At 40.8% G+C, this 16,564-nt stretch overlaps 1 protein-coding gene across 1 annotated transcript in view; it reads left to right on the top strand.

Annotated features, from left to right (window-relative positions):
• Window positions 1-16,104, top strand: part of LOC134647414 (obscurin) — a 124,279-nt gene extending 108,175 nt beyond the window's left edge. Inside the window, exons 54-65 of the mRNA XM_063501768.1 lie at window positions 4,578-4,689; window positions 6,692-6,823; window positions 7,228-7,403; window positions 8,164-8,331; window positions 9,382-9,497; window positions 10,317-10,422; window positions 11,714-11,852; window positions 12,255-12,487; window positions 13,042-14,231; window positions 14,790-14,971; window positions 15,434-15,583; window positions 15,884-16,104. Of these exons, the coding sequence (XP_063357838.1) occupies window positions 4,578-4,689; window positions 6,692-6,823; window positions 7,228-7,403; window positions 8,164-8,331; window positions 9,382-9,497; window positions 10,317-10,422; window positions 11,714-11,852; window positions 12,255-12,487; window positions 13,042-14,231; window positions 14,790-14,971; window positions 15,434-15,583; window positions 15,884-16,036 (2,857 nt within the window). The 3' untranslated portion in view covers window positions 16,037-16,104. The remainder of the gene's footprint in view (window positions 1-4,577; window positions 4,690-6,691; window positions 6,824-7,227; window positions 7,404-8,163; window positions 8,332-9,381; window positions 9,498-10,316; window positions 10,423-11,713; window positions 11,853-12,254; window positions 12,488-13,041; window positions 14,232-14,789; window positions 14,972-15,433; window positions 15,584-15,883) is intronic.
• Window positions 16,105-16,564: the final 460 nt, after the last annotated feature.

Below are 16,564 nucleotides of genomic sequence, written 5' to 3'. Positions count from 1 at the left end.
ATATACGCTTACGAAAATGTATACCAGTAGATAAATTGTATTTCAAAAAATAGGGTAAATAAATTTATTTAAAATTTGATTTGTTGTTATTTACAGGTCGTAACGATCGAAAACAGCAGTAAACTATCCTAAAACAATACGATTACAATTGAATTTAAGTAACTTGTTCCTTCAAAACCCGCTTAAAATGAAAAAAGTTTAAAGACTCGTTTTACTGATTGGGATTGATTTTCATTATGCTGGTATCAATTTTGCGTAAAAAAAGTATATGACTTGTACGTCAATGACATTTGATGTCAATTGTAATCTTGTATTTACGTTAGAGAATATTATATATTCATTTAAATATTACTTACCTATTAATACGAAGCGTAATTCGTTTAATACCTGAAAGTCTTAGTGTCTACACCTACTTTGTTGCCGTTCGTTCCGTCTATATGTGTGCGATTACGTGCTGTTCTCAATAATCAAGAAACAAGCCATAATGTTCAAGAATAAAATAACAGCAAGACCAGCATTCAGTACTAACTAGTTTTTGCGGATTTGGAGACAAGAGATGAAGCTTACAGGCTAATACCGCTGCGGTCTGGTTATTGTTATGTGTATATATCGAGTATTATTTAAATTTACTATAAAATAACAATGTTTTATTTCAATGACATTATGTGCGTAGGTATGTATGTTTCGGTGATTATAAGAATTTTGTCCACACAATAATTGTGCAAAGCAGAGACTGCATCATGCTTTCTTTACGGTATAAGCGGTATGGTACCGTTATTATTTATCAATACCGGTTCGTTTTGAAGGTAAAACTATACCGGTTGAAATACAAAGTACGGTACCGGTATAAAATTACAGCAGGGACAACCATTTTTATAGATGTACAGTCAGCTGCAGAGAAAAGGTACGACCAGATAGATAATTGTATGCAGGGGTGGTACCTTTTCTCTGCAGCTAGCTCTACCTAAACCATCATTGACCGAGCGTTGGCGAAGGTCTCCGTTTCAACTTGGGCAAAAATGCTTTCGTATGTCCGAATTCTTCTCCTTTGCATATCACATTTCTCAACTGATTCTCGTGAAAATTCGGTAGTCCGATATAATTATTTGGTTTCTTTTTTTTTGAACAATTTAAAATAGGCAGAAATTGCCATAAAGGACTTAAGCGCCAGTAGGGTCTGTGACACTTAAGACCACTGCGATTATTAGGTACTTACTGGCCCCTATTTCACCACGACCACGGTGACAGGTGCGACAGTTGTCGACATCACTGTTGCTGACGTCACAGGCCTCCATAGGCTACGGTAACCGCTTACCATCGGACGGGCGATGTGCTTGTTTGCCACCAACATTTTAATAAATAAATAAACTCCATTATATTGCCACTAAAAAATTCTTATTTTGCGAAGCTAATGACAATTGTCACAAGAAACACGGCAACTGTATCGAAATTGCGACACAGAACTCATTTCCTGTCAAGACTTACCGAAAATTCTTTGAAAAATCTTGTGACAATTGTCACAAGATTTTTTTGCGAGAGAAATGTCTGTTTTATCCGATATAATAAAGTTTTTTTTTAATAATAGGTACAATGACGGTGGCAAACACGAATACGGCCCGCCCGATGGTAAGCGGTAACTGTATTATTAAATTGTACAACGGGACTTAATCGCGTATCTAAGTTTTAAGATTTACCTCCGACGTTTCGAGGACGGCGTTGTCCCCGTGGTCTCGGCGAAGACTGGCTTAAGTTGACATCAGCATCTTCTAACCGCGCGAGTTTTTCGAACTACTCGCACTTGGTCTTGTTTATCCGCTTGAACGTTTTGCGGTTCCGTTGTACAATTTAATAATGTGTAAAAATCGTGAAAGTTTAAATCAGTGTTAGCGGTAACTGTAGTCCATGGATGCCTATGGCGTCAATAACAGCGATGTTTTTGTCGTACCTGTCACCGTGGTGAAATAGGGGCCAGATTACGCCGCGCCGCGTGGAACGTAAGGTGCATTGGGGTAAATGCATACCATTCACTCAAGGAAAATAATCTCCCTTATAAGATCACTCGTGTGTCTGCCATTTTGTTAAAGCCAATTTTCACCGTAACTACTGGACTAGTTCAATTGAAATTTAGTACACATATGTCAAGTAAGGAAGTAGTAAGTCGGTGATCCGAAGATGAGTAACGTAAATAAATGAACTTTTAACTTTGCGGCGATTTTTGGTATCATGTGACATATCAGATATAATACATAATTATAAGTAGGTGAGCAAAAATGTACCATAACCTAACTCAGAATTGTATTACATAAATACATATACAAAAAATAGTTCAACGCCAAAAGATTAATGGAAGACCTATGTCCTATAATAGGTGAGTTGGTCTTAAACAAAAAATATGCAATAAAAATGTGTAACTGTGGAACCCATAGTGAATCCTACTCGTACATGATCGGTTTTTATATTATGTACCTATAAGATATTTTCTACTTTATACTTTATAAGTGTACCTACATAATATTTACTTATAAGCAGTTGTCACGTAAAATATTTGTAGATTTTTTTGGAAGTATGTGTCACATCATCATCATCTTCCTCGCGTTGTCCCGGCCGATTTTGACACGGCTCATGGGAGCCTGGGGTCCGCTTGGCAATTAATCCCATAAATTGGCGTGGGCACTAATTTTTATGAAAGCGACTGCCATCTGACCTTCCAACCCATAGGGGGTAAACTAGGCTCTTATTGGGATTAGTCCGGTTTTCTCACGATGTTTTCCTTCACCGAAAAGCGACTGGTAAATATCAAATGATATTTCGTACATAAGTTCCGAAAAACTCATTGGTACGAGCCGGAATTGCAATTCGCGCGCTCTTACCGCTAGGCCTCCAGCGATTTTTTTGAAGTATGTATAGCACAAAAAAAATATTTAGAAATGTAACATTTAAGGTAGGTAATTAAAATACGGTATAAACATTATTGGAGAAGACTTGGAGGAAGTGTCATAGGGATCTACATTCGATGCGTGGAAAACAAGTTCTTTTGTCTAATTATAATCCATCGGCAATCACGCGAGCGCATAAAACGAAAATCATTTTTTTTTCACTCCCTAAAACTCCCTTAACCTAATAACAGTAAAACAAAAAATAAAATATAGAGGGTTACCAACCAGCCAAAGAATTATAAGTAGATATATGCACTTATCCCAACGCACCTCACGTTCTACTCTGCACGGGGTTCATTGCCGCTCCTACCGCCGTAAGTAACTATCAACACCTACATTATCAAGGCTACGATCGAAGATAATCGCTTCAGCACTGAAATAATACCGGTGGAATACCGGTATAATATTTTTTATTTTAATTGTATTAATTTAATAGTGAAACAAAAGGCGAATATACCACATAAAAGTAAATCGGTAAAGATATTAGGGGTACATTAGCCAACACTGTTTCCATATATTTTCAAATTTTATTTTGTCCGCCTTAATTAAATTTTGCACCCTGCCGGAACTTTATTTATTTAAATTCTCATTTAATTGATTTTGAGCCTTATGAAAAGTCGTATAGAGTAGAAAATAAAATTTTACATCTGACTTAATGACATCGGTTTTATTCGGTTTAACTTTAGAAAACGCGTATCTCGACAAAGCCATAATGTAGAAAATTGTCAACAACCAAATGAATTATTAGAATTTAAATACGTCACGTGTGACATGAACAGACAAGGAAAGCAAGATTAAATGTATTGTTTCTCTTTCTTCTTTCAATGGAACGTTTTTCCTAAAAGGAGGCCACTAAACTCAAAACGCTATCTTAAAAAAAAACTTGATGGGTCAGTGACCTGTCCCAGTAAAGTGAGGTAGTGTGCGTGAAGTGCGCTTGTGTGTGAAATGGGGTAAATTGACAGAATCTGAAAATTTACCCACCTCTACCGTCACCTTAAACAACGTTGCATACAATACTTTTTCTACGACCAAGCACTTACTTTGAAAAAAAATTTGTAAATTTAACAAATATTTTTCATTCAACAAAAATAATACTTTAAACAAGTGGAATCATATAGAACAGCTAAGATACGCGACCCGGCCACCGCGCCCCGCGCCCCACGGCCGGTTGGTCAGCGACACCTCACTCATGAGGCCCTGGTACTTGCTCTTAGTTAAATTACAATTTTGGACAGTTTTTTTCTCGATTTTGGCCACAGTAGCCTATGGAGACTAACAAACAACGCTAAGCGGTGTTCGTAGTCTATGGATCTTGCTATATTACGGGTGTCACATGTACGTTTCTGACTTCTGAAGCAATTTTATTGTTTCTACTAATTAGTACTCATCTGTCAGAGATGACAATTAAAATTAGGTTGGCAACAATGTATTTCATACAATATTTTTTAAGTGGTGATTACACGAAGTATCGTAAAAGTACCAAAAAGATACTGCGTGTATGCACAAATACTTTTTTGGGGAATAGACTAAAGACTTGTCTTGACAACTATAAGAGAGGGGTTTAAAGGTGTGTGTACGACCTTTTAAATGACAAATAAAAGTACGGGAGTAGAAAAACAAATGAATGTGTGTTTGCAGACTGCTCCGCAGCACCGGTTACACGGAGAGCGACATCGCCGGCTACATCAGGCAGCTGCTCAGGGGACTCAAGTACATGCACGACAACAGCATCGCTCATTTGGGTCTTACGGTAAGGGCAGATTGATTTTTCAACCCTTAGCGATCCTCAGTGAAGTAATAGTACATTATTGTCGAGGTTCGGAAGTAGCTACTTGCAGGCTGAGGATTCGTTTTAAACGGACGACCTTGGGAGTCCGTTTAATTGAATCCGAAGCCAGCAAGTAGCCTTCCAGCCGAGTCATATATAGTGCTTTTCTCAAAAATGGTGCAAGAAATAGAAATATTTTACAGAACTTACAGAAGCAACGTTCTAATTTTCCATTACAACCATTAAAAAAATTAGCTTGCCGCCTTTAAAAAAAAAAGAAGTGTATTTTTCTGCTGAAAATACGCCAAACTATTTGAGACACCTAAATAGTAGCGGTACCAACATTAAGCCTGTAACAGACTATCGCACCGCATCGCGACCTTGGAGCGTCGCACCCATAAGTGAGAGTGAGAAAGAGATATCTGTTTCTCGCTCTCACTTATGGGTGCGACGCTCCAAGGTCGCGGTGCGGTGCGATAGTCTGTTATAGGCTTTATAATAATAAGTACTGATCATCTGTTTGGCTGTTTAAGGGACCTATGCCTTCATTTGATATGGCCATTTGAAGTTTTAAAAAGTTTGGAACTCGTTAAATAATGGAATTTGTATGCGACATTGCAGTCCCGAAATCGAGACTGCAATGTTTTTAACTTTTTAATTTTTTGAATGACCATAAACTACGCACTTCGCGACCTATTTTTTAACCGGCAACGTCGACTTTGCCGTCCATTTTTGAGAAAATATACTGGTTAATCTTTACTTTATGGACCGTCGATTTTTGGGGTGCGGAGGGGGGGAGGGGGGAGGGGGGGGGGGAGAGGGCTACCCCCCAGTCCAAACCCCATGGCGCGGAACCCCATGGTTATGGAGATATCCATGGTTAAAGTTTGTATGGAATTACTATGAAATAAGGGAATACAGCATAATTTCAAGGGGGAGGGGGTGAGGGGTGAGGGGGGGCGCGCTTCGCCCGAAGGCCCGCTTCGTCGCCCCTGAGGTCGCGAGCTGACGAGACCATAGCTCGCTTGTGGACGTCGCCGGCTCGCTACGCTCGCCACCTCCCCCCCCTGCGCTTCGCTATTTGGTCTCGGTCGCTCGCTGACCTCGGGGCTACTCCGCGAGCCTTCGACCTCAGCGGTGAAGCTGTTGGATCTGGGTAGCTCCGGCGCTGCGGAAGAGCAGCCCTTCCGCCCTCGCGTGACAAAGCACGCTCACTACACTCGGCTCTACAGCTTCGGCTTACTTCGGCGGGCGAGGGCTGCCCTCCCTCCGCGCCTCCGTTTTTGGAATTGCTCTCTAGGGGTAGGACAGACAAGCCCACGTGGATAGTGGGGTGCTCTGATTCGGTTTTAAGTGACCTTGAGATTCTGGTGACCAAAGATTTTGGTGACCTTGAGATTCTGGTGACCTTGAGATGCTGGAGACCAAAAATTTTGGTGACCTTGAGATTTTGGTGATTATAAATTGCGTGACCTTGAGATTTTGGTGACCTTGAGGATGGTGGTGTGGTATAAAAGGTAATATAAATTTACACAAAACGGCACCTTTCGACGTCTGCTATGACATTACTCCTTTATTTCATAGTAATTTCATACAAACTTTAACCATGGATATCTCCATAACCATGGGGTTCCGCGCCATGGGGGTTGGACTGGGGGGTAGCCCTTTGCACCCTCTACCCCCCCATACCCAACACTCCCTCCAAATCGACGGTCCATAAAGTAAAGATTAGCCAATCATTTATGTTTTCACACATTTTAGATATCTTTTTATGCGATTTTCAATTCCTGTATCTGTCGGGAAATTGCAAAATTCGATGTGAAGAATTTGGGAGGACCTAGCATAACCATATCGAGCTCTTTTGATATTAACTTCCGGAAATAGTAGGTAGAACATTTAGGTATTTGCATTTCTTGCTTTAGAAATTAGAGCATGTGTCGAGATTCAAATAAATAGAAAGATAAGATTCCTTTTCATGTTCTAGATTGGAGAGCTTCTGCTGTCTCACGCTGGTTCCGATCAGCTGAAGATCTGCGACTTCGGCCTCTCGCGCAAGATCATGTTCAACAAGCTGGCCTCGCTTGACTACGGCTTCCCGGAATACGTGGCACCTGAGGTATCATTATTCTCTATTTATATGAAAACATTATACAGGTCCATAAAACTACTAATTACTTTAGTTGATGTTTAGGTGATGAAAATTTTCGGAAATATCTCAAAATTACCTGTAGGGACTTGTTTATATAGGAAACTACCAAGGATTTTCGAGGAATTTCCGTTAACTTTTAGCAACTTTATTAAGAAGAGCTGACGGCCTCACCTCCCTCTCTCTCTATCGACCATAAAATTGAATTCATGAGTCGCGTACTCTCTCAAGAGGGGCGGTCAAGTTGGTGTGATTGTCTTTTATCGGAGCAGTCTACCAGATCATCGCTAACTAACGGTATTATTTTGATTTTTTTGAGAAAGCTTGGTGAATTCTAGTTTAGTCTTTATCCTTATATGATAACTTTTCCTCAGATCGCCAGCGGCGAAGGCGTCTCATTCAACGCCGATATGTGGAGCGTGGGCATCATCACCTACATCCTGCTGAGTGGCCACTCTCCCTTCAGAGGAATAAACGACCGTGAAACACTCATCAGAATCCGGGATGGGAAGTGGGACTGGCATGACGAAGAGTGGTGGTCGAGACTCAGGTATTTTCCTAATATAAATTTATGTTTCTTTAAATAGTTCAACGTTGAAGGCAACTTTATTTCTTTGGGAATCATGAGCGGCTACTATATATACCATTGCGTGGATGATCGAGAAACCCTAATTAGGGTCCGAAACGGGAAGTGGGACCGGCATGACGAGGAATGGTGGTCGAGACTCAGGTACCTATACCATTTGCTAAACAACTCCAAAGTAGACGGAGGTTGGACCTTTTTTTCTGTATTCAAATGAATGCTAAATTTTTATCACAAAAATTGACAACTGCTGATAAAAATTCATGACAAAATGACGGACTCAACAAGCTGGGGTGTCTCTATATAAGCGCCACTTGCACCATCCCACTATTTAATCCAGGGGTAACCGGTTAAACCTGGAGTGACCATGGTTACCAGTACAATTTGACACTGGGTATTAAACCTCTTGGCATTTAACGTGGAACGTGGATCCGCGCAGTAAGTAATGAATTCTAGTTAATTAACGATTTCATTATTACAAAATATCAAATGTTCAAATAATTAAAAAAAATAGTTTTTATGTATTAAGTAAATTACAAGCGTACGTACATACGTCTAAAAAATAGGCAAATTTCAATATAGGTATTGTTATTGTTTAAAGTAAGTTACATGCGTTGTTTTTTACTTATAGCAGAGACAAGGGACTTATAGCATTCTAACGGAGTTGGATTGAAAAGCACCCAAATATTTAAAGTTTTTACATTTTGGTTTTAATTTATTTTTTCAGCTTGGAATGCCGAGACTTCATCTCAAAGCTGCTGGTATACCGCTGGGAGGACAGGATGGACGTGAACGCCGCCCTGAATCACCCCTGGCTGACCGGAGCGGACAGGATCCGATCGGACGAATACATCATCAGCACGGATCGGCTCAGGAACTACTACAACTTGTACAGGTGAGATCTCACCAAGGATTTATGGATGTGAACACTCTCGTCCATCCTTGGCTCATGGGAGCCTACACCATCCGGAACGAATACATCTTAAACAAAAATCGGTTGAACAGCTACAGGAGGTTGTGCGGTTAGATTCACAAGTTAGAGATATACGTCAAGTACATAAATCATTTAGGTTCCCATAAAACGTGCCTACTTTGCTCCTTGGTGAGTAACTATGCTCCAATTAAAAAAAAAATGACTTATCGTTTATTATATCCAACCATGATATTTCTATATTATTATTTATATACTCAGATAAACAAAATTGTATATAATTTTTGAATTGCTGCTTTAGTCATTAAATTAATCTCTTTTCTTGGCGGGGGTCTATTAATTTGGCGCACAATGGGGTGACTTTGCACCTCTAAGTGAACTATAGGTAGGAGCAAAAATAGCCCCAACAATGAGCTTTGTTTTATATAAAACAACATTTCATAAAGTTGATTTACCGATGAAATATGTCACATGAGATGTTCTTCTTCATATTCAATTTGTCTGAATATTTAAATAAGGAACAGTTTGAAATATATTCAAGATTTCCTTAAAGTGGAGCCAATTTTGGAGAAAAGTAGGCACGTTTTACGGTCCGTTAAAATTGACCATTTAAATTGGCTCGAGGTCACCAACAATTTTAGCTACCAAACTAATTTACTATATAGTTAGTCTATGAAGTATAATTTGCCATACCTAAGACTCCTAAGAGGAATTTTCTCCCGCGGACGCTCCGGCTGTGGAATGAGCTGATTCCGAGGTTTTCCCAAGGGTCTACAGTATGGGGTTCTTCAAAAAAGGAATGTACAAGTTTTTAAAAGGCCGGCAACGCGCATTTAACGCCAAAGACCGATTAATCGGTTACAGACCACACAGCAACATACACCTACGTACATATGCATGAAGTTCAATTTCAGTTTTTACACTTCGGTGACGCGGCGTCAGCGTGACAGCTTTTGTGTTTGACACGGCGTCGAAAAGGTTAAAGACATTTTAAAATTATCTTTCTCTCTACAGGGACTGGACAAGCAACGCCCATTGTCGCAACTGGTTCCGACGTAAGCCTCTGAGTGGTGCCTTCGAGCATCCGTCCAAGATGGTCTATCCGCCCGGAGAGATCTATACACCAGAAGGTAACCAAAAACTCTGCTCGGCATCAAATGTGCAAAGTTTAACAGCTTTTTGAGCAACCCAAACTAACCTCTAGGACAATCCACAAAAAGGTTTACTTTCACAGTTTTGAATGATTCACGGTTAGTTTCACTAGACTTATATCGACCGGAATATGAACCGTGATTACCTTTTGTATTGTTTTCAAGCTCCCGAATACTCCCGATATTCCCCCACCCGTGATCCCCGTTATTGTTACCCGTGAATAAGATGCATAGATAGATAGATAAATCATTTATTTGACAGCTGCAATGACACACAATATAAATTTACACATAAGCTATAAAGCTAAGAATAGGCCGATATTTGTCATGATAACGTTTGATAAGTTAGTTTTAAATTCAATGGTACCTACATTATAGATTTTTGCATTCAATGGTACCTATAAATATTATAGAGTACCTCCCATTCGCATTACGTACTCGACAAAGTAAACCTTAACATAAGAGAAGTGTTAAAATTACTTCTCGTACCCGACACCTTTCTTGAACGCCCCTTCTTAGATTTTTTGTACACATTTGGCTCCCAAAAAATTCTGCAACAGTATTGATATACCATACCAAAGGAGAATATTGGTATACCTAATCTCGCTGCAATAAGGTACCAATTTACACTTCGGAACGTTAAACTGTTCGATTTTGTCTTGATGTTGTCAATACAAAATTTAATTTAAATTTTAATTTAATTTAATTTAATTTTAATGTTATTTAATTTAAAAATTTAAAAATATGGACTGTTTAATTGTCTGAAATAATTTTTTTTTTTTTTTTTAATGCATTCAGGCACGCCGGAGCCATCGTCGCGCGACCGCGGCGGTAGCCCGTGGGACCTCAAGTTCAAGCAGTGGGAACATCCCGACTGGGAGGTCACCGCCACTTCAGAGAGCCAGTTAGTATTATCCTCGTTTTTTTTTTTTTTTTTATTATTAAAAATGGGCTTACTCATGGCCACAGACTAGCCGGGGCGAAGACGTGGCCTACGATGGAGCGAGTCTGCCCAGAAGGTGCCTGTTCACCCTCGATTTGAAGGTTGCCGGGTTATATGAGCTCGGAAATATAGACGCCGGCAAGGAATTCCATTCCTTGGCAGTGCGCATAAGGAAAGAGGAAGCAAAGCGCTTCGTGCGGATTCGTGGAATATCTACCAGGTAAGGATGGAAACCGGCCGTGCGTCTAAAAGTCCGATGGTAGAATGGGGATGGGTTTTTTAGGGTTCCGTATCCAAAGGGTAAAAACGGTACCCTATTACTAAGACTCCGCTGTCCGTCCGTCCGTCTGTCACCAGGCTGTATCTCACGAACCGTGATAGCTAGACAGTTGAAATTTTCACAGATGATGTATTTCTGTTGCCGCTATAACAACAAATACTAAAAACAGAATAAAATAAAGATTTAAGTGGGGCTCCCATACAACAAACGTGATTTTTGACCGAAGTTAAGCAACGTCGGGCGGGGTCAGTACTTGGATGGGTGACCGTGTTTTTGCTTGTTTTGCTCTATTTTTTGTTGATGGTGCGGAACCCTCCGTGCGCGAGTCCAACTCGCACTTGGCCGGTTTTTTTTTTCAGTCGCTCCTTAAGGGGCCCACTGATTAACAGTCCGCCAGACGGTATCGGCCTGTCAGTTAGAACAAATAGTTGACAGTTCCGAACAACTGACAGGCCGATACCGTCCGGCGGACTGTTAATCAGTGGGCCCCTTTACTGTTGGAACACACGATTTTTTTTAAACCTGGTACTTAGAGTTAGACCAAGACAAGTCTGAAACGATTTTGATAGCACACGCAGTGCAAGTGTTACTGTAATCGTCAAACTTGTATGAAATTACGACGTATAAATAACACTTCCACTGTGTACTTATGCTATCAAAATAGTTGCAGACTTTTCTTGGTCTAACTCTACCAACTCTAAAATGCTGATGGTAAAAACAGTACACGACTTAAAAAAATGGGTTCTGCTTGGATGAATTTAGAATTATTTTACAAGCATTTCTGCAATAATGATGGTAAAATTATTTTTAAAATGAGAGGTAGAGTGAAATCATTATTTGTCTTCTTCGATCAAATTGCGTTAACCGTGAGCTATTCCACGTAAGAAATCCGCCTTAATATGACTTGTACCTACACATTTAAGTGAGTATGTATCAGTAAACACCTAAGTGAACTTTTATCTTGTGCAACAGCTACCAGAATGGACCAGACACATATCTGCTGCAGCTGCGTGACGTCAGTTTCCCGGTTCGTCTACGCGAGTACATGAAGGTCGCCTGCAACCGCTCTGTTGCGTACAATATCAACGTCAACGACTCTTACGATCCCAGGGTAAGAATCCGAACCCCATATTCATGTATTTAAACCATCAAAGAATACACACGGGTGCTTTTGTGTTCTCAAAGAATAAGCAAACTGTATCTCAGACTTAAGAGGGGGTTTTAAACTTTTAAATAACTAATTTGTGCGTAACTGACTTTTAACATCCCACACAGAGGAACCCAGACTCGTAAAAAACGCAAATGTGGTTTATGTGTGAGTAAAATGCATAACCACCACGTATAACAACTTGTAACATGCATTGGGAGATCAGTGTGATTTTGGAATTTATAAAGAGATAATACAGTAAATAATCGAATAACTTATTTATGCAGGATGGGGCAGAACATTTGTTAGTATATAAAAAAAGGTAAAGCTATAAATTTTCTCATCAATACTTCAATATTCCCGCAGACGCCCATCATCCGAGAGCGCCGTCGCTTCACCGACATCATGGACGAGGAGATCGACGACGAGTGCCGCGACCGCATCAACAACTACGGCACCGAGTCCTACACCATCCGGCGACTCCGGCACGAGCTCGGCACGAGACTCGACAGCTATGCGGAGGCCCAGGCCTTCATGGAGTCCAAGAAGGATGGTCAGCTACCGTTCTTTAGGGAGAAACCACAAATATTACCTATCAGGTGAGGATGCATCAAATACTACACTGACTTTAGTCGATCACTATTCACTTCCAACTCAGCATGGCAAGTAAGTTACAATTACGGCACCAAGTCTTAGACCATCCGACGACTCCAAAACGAGACTCGACAGCTATACGGAGTCCCAGGCTTTCATGAAGTCCAAGAAGGATGGATAACTGCCGTTCTTTAGGAAGAAAGCTCTCATCTTGCCTATCAGGTGAGGATGCATCAAATACTACACTGATTAGAATCGTTCACTATGCTGCAACCGAGAACATGTGGTGCGTAAAAAATTTACATCTGCGAAACCAAATCGTACACCATCTGACAAAAGCTCGGCACGGTTAGAAGTTCAATGAAGACGGAAAGCTACCGTCCTTAAGGAGGAAACCTCAATTTTTTCCATCTCTTCACTGATTAGAGTCGTTATCAACAACCTTAACACAAGATCTTGTGGTGTTTAAAATGTCTGGCTTTCTTCAGAAATAAGTACAAATCATTGGGTAGGAAGTTTTATATTTAAGAAATAATAATGGTTCTTTTCCTTTTTCTAGGGAGGGAGAGCCCGCACAGTTCTCGTGCTTTGCTGTCGGTGACCCGAAGCCAAGCGTCCAATGGTTCAAGAACGACATGGTCATCGCCGAAGGCAACCGCATTAAAATCGAGCAAGATGAGGAGGGACGCTCCACCCTCAAGTTCGAACCCGCCATGCACCATGATATCGGCTTCTACAAGGTCGTTGCTAGGAACAAGGTTGGACAGACACTCGCTAGGACCAGAATCGTGGAAGCGACCACGCCAGATGCTCCAGACAGTCCTACATATGCAGATGTCTCCGACACTGAGGTCCTACTCCGATGGAAGCAGCCCAAATACGACGGAAACTCTCCAGTCATTTGCTACAATTTACAGTACAAGGAGGGCGACAGCGTTGAGTGGCGTGACGTAGCTTCCAACATAGACCACGAATTCTACGTCCTCAGAGACCTCAAACCGAACACCAGCTACCAATTCCGTTTGTCATCTAAAAATAGAATCGGCTGGAGTGACAAGGGAATTCCGACCAACTTAGTCAAGACAATGGAAGCTGGCGCGCCTAAAATCGAAGTCACGAAAGCCATGAGGCATTTACAGCAAATCACAGAGTCCGGAGAAGAAGTTGTTCTGGACGAAGATAGACCTAAGCTCAGTTACGAAACTGAAGAGAATCCTATAGAATGGGAATCTTCTGATACATTCACTGAACGCTACAGCTTCATATCTGAACTCTGGCGCGGGAAGTTCTCAATCGTAGTCAAAGGTGTCGACAAACGCAACGACAGCGTAGTAGTCTCCAAAATTCTAGAATACAAACCAGAAACAGAGGTCCTAATCAACAGGGAATTCGAATGCCTAAGACGATTAAGGCATGAAAGGATATCGAACCTTATAGCCGCTTACCAAGCGCCTGGCTCGCCTGTGGCAGCTTTCATTATGGAGAAACTGCAAGGCGCTGATATCCTCACCTACTTATCCAGCAGACACGATTATTCTGAGCAGATGGTAGCGACTATAGTGACTCAGATTCTGGACGGTCTCCAGTACTTGCACTGGCGAGGGTATTGTCACTTGGACCTGCAGCCTGACAACGTTGTCATGGCGTCAGTCAGATCCATCCAGGTGAAATTGATCGATTTTGGCTCAGCGCATAAAGTCACGAAGCTTGGCACGAGCGTGCCGCAGGTCGGAGATTTGGATTACAAAGGTAATTACTATAATTTTACTAGTGTTTTAGACCATATTATTAATAATGATCAGGCTTATGAAAGGTGACAATCGCTTGCGCTTCGCTTTCGAATCGCTTTGTGTCTCTCTATCACTCTTCCATATTAGTGTGACAGTGACAGTTGCGTTTCGTTCGCTACGGAGCGTTAGCGATTGGCATATATGTTGTCTACGGGGCCAGATGCTTATATGTATTGCTTTGAATTAGACTTATTGACACTTCATTTCAAAATCTTTAATTCATTACCTAATTTATCTACGTTACGGGCAAGGAACAAAGCGACTAAGAGTTAGGTATAGCGGTTTTGAGTTCACTTTTGGTTTACCTTCCATTTTGTTTTTTTTTTACCTTGTATTTTGGATTCTTTTAACAGACCTCTTGATGGATAGTACTTCAGATCTAAGAGGAATAGCCAAATCAAAACTTCAATTACTAATATTAAAACTCAGCTACAAAGTCCCACCAACAGTCATAACACAACCTTATTTCAATGTACCGAATGAAGACTTACGTGTAAAATTTTCCTCACTATTCCAGCACCTGAGATCGTCACGGACGAGCCAGCGTTTCCACAGACAGACATCTGGTCTCTGGGCGTCCTCGCGTACATCATGCTGTCCGGAGTCTCGCCATTCCGAGGGGGTAACGACGCAGAGACAAAACAGAACATCGCCTTCGTCCGGTACCGGTTTGAGCACCTATACAAGGAGATCACACAGGTAATTCTATTGATAAATACATTCATTCATTCATGGACATCTTCAACCTAGGTATCAAATAGTTCTACATACCTACCTATAAGAACTCATCTTCATCTTAAAAACCAAAAGATGCGCTGCTGTAAAAACGGGACCCTATTACTAAGACTCCGCTGTCCGTCTGTCTGTCACCAGGCTGTACCTAACTCATGAACCGTGATAGCTAGACAGTTCAAACTTTCATAGATGATGTATTTCTGTTGCCGCTATAACAACAAAACGAAATAAAATAAACATTTAAGTGGGGCTACCATACAACAAAGGTGATTTTATTGACGCGCGAGTCCGACTCGCACTTGGCCGGTTTTTACAAGGCCACTTATTATATTTTTATGTGTACTTCAAAATTAGGCTAAAATAGACCCTCCAACGCAATTAGCTATACTTACTAATTGTATTTAAACATCATTTTAACATTAACAGGAAGCGACTAGGTTCCTGATGTTCCTCTTCAAGAAGGTCCCACTAAAGCGACCAACGGCTGAGGAGTGCCACGAGCACCGCTGGTTGACGCAGTCTGACTTCATGAACAAGAAGCGAGAGAGAGCAGTGTTCTTAGGCAACAGGCTAAAGGTATTAACAACTACGTAGTTTTAACCTACCTATGCCCTTTGACCACTAAGCTTCAAAGTAAAAAAAAAATTAAGCAGATCCACCTATTCGATTCAAATTTATACCTGTAATGTGCACAGAAAAATCTTAAAGGGTAATTTATCACAGAAATAGTTATCAAGTTCTTGCCGAGTATACCTACATGTCTTTGGCAATCCAAAAGTTATCAGAGCTGTTGCCAACAAAGTGAGCGTAAAAAAAAAAAAACCCAATGACTTCTATAGCTGAACCAGTTCTAAAACAATCACATTATATGTCCAGGAATTTTCCGACGAATACCACGAGAGGAAGGCCGCGGAAGCTGCCCAAGTGGACATGTCTGCGACCGTCTCCTCGGCCTTCGGACAGGCGCGGCGGCTGATGCGATCCAACAGCATCCAAGAAGAGTTGCAGACCAACTTCCAGAGCCACTAGGGCATCTGTCTACTAATCCACTAAGTCTGTACTGTTAAGGCTAGCTGTCAAAGAAAAACTTTAGTTTAAAAGCACGTTTAGCCAATATTGACGCGAGTCGCGGGACTTCGTATATCAAGTCACATGATGTAAGAAGTTGCGTGACTTACAGCGATATATATGATATACTAAAGACGAGAAAATGATCTTTTAATGATTTAGATGCCAATGGCAATGGCGTTAGCCTTAACAGTATAAAAAGGTTATAAACACAGGTTTAGGAACAACATCAAATCAAATACTTATGTATGATATACATACACTATGCCTTTAAGCCTTATAGGTACCTGCTGTAAGTCGGGCTTCAAATTTAAGTATAAATCTAGAAAACAAGCGTTTGTTGTTGTTTGTCAGCCTATGTACATTAATTTTACACTATTTCACGCCGAGATGATTACCCCAAAATATAACACCGTAGGCCAAAACGGTAAACTCATACTCGGAGTACGAATAAATTTGTCATAACCAATTCGGACTTTTATAATCAGG

The sequence above is a fragment of the Cydia amplana genome, chromosome 4, assembly GCF_948474715.1.
Source record: "Cydia amplana chromosome 4, ilCydAmpl1.1, whole genome shotgun sequence".
NCBI lineage: Eukaryota > Metazoa > Arthropoda > Insecta > Lepidoptera > Tortricidae > Cydia > Cydia amplana.
Note: the sequence above shows the minus strand (reverse complement) of the source record. Positions and strands in the feature narration are given on the sequence as shown.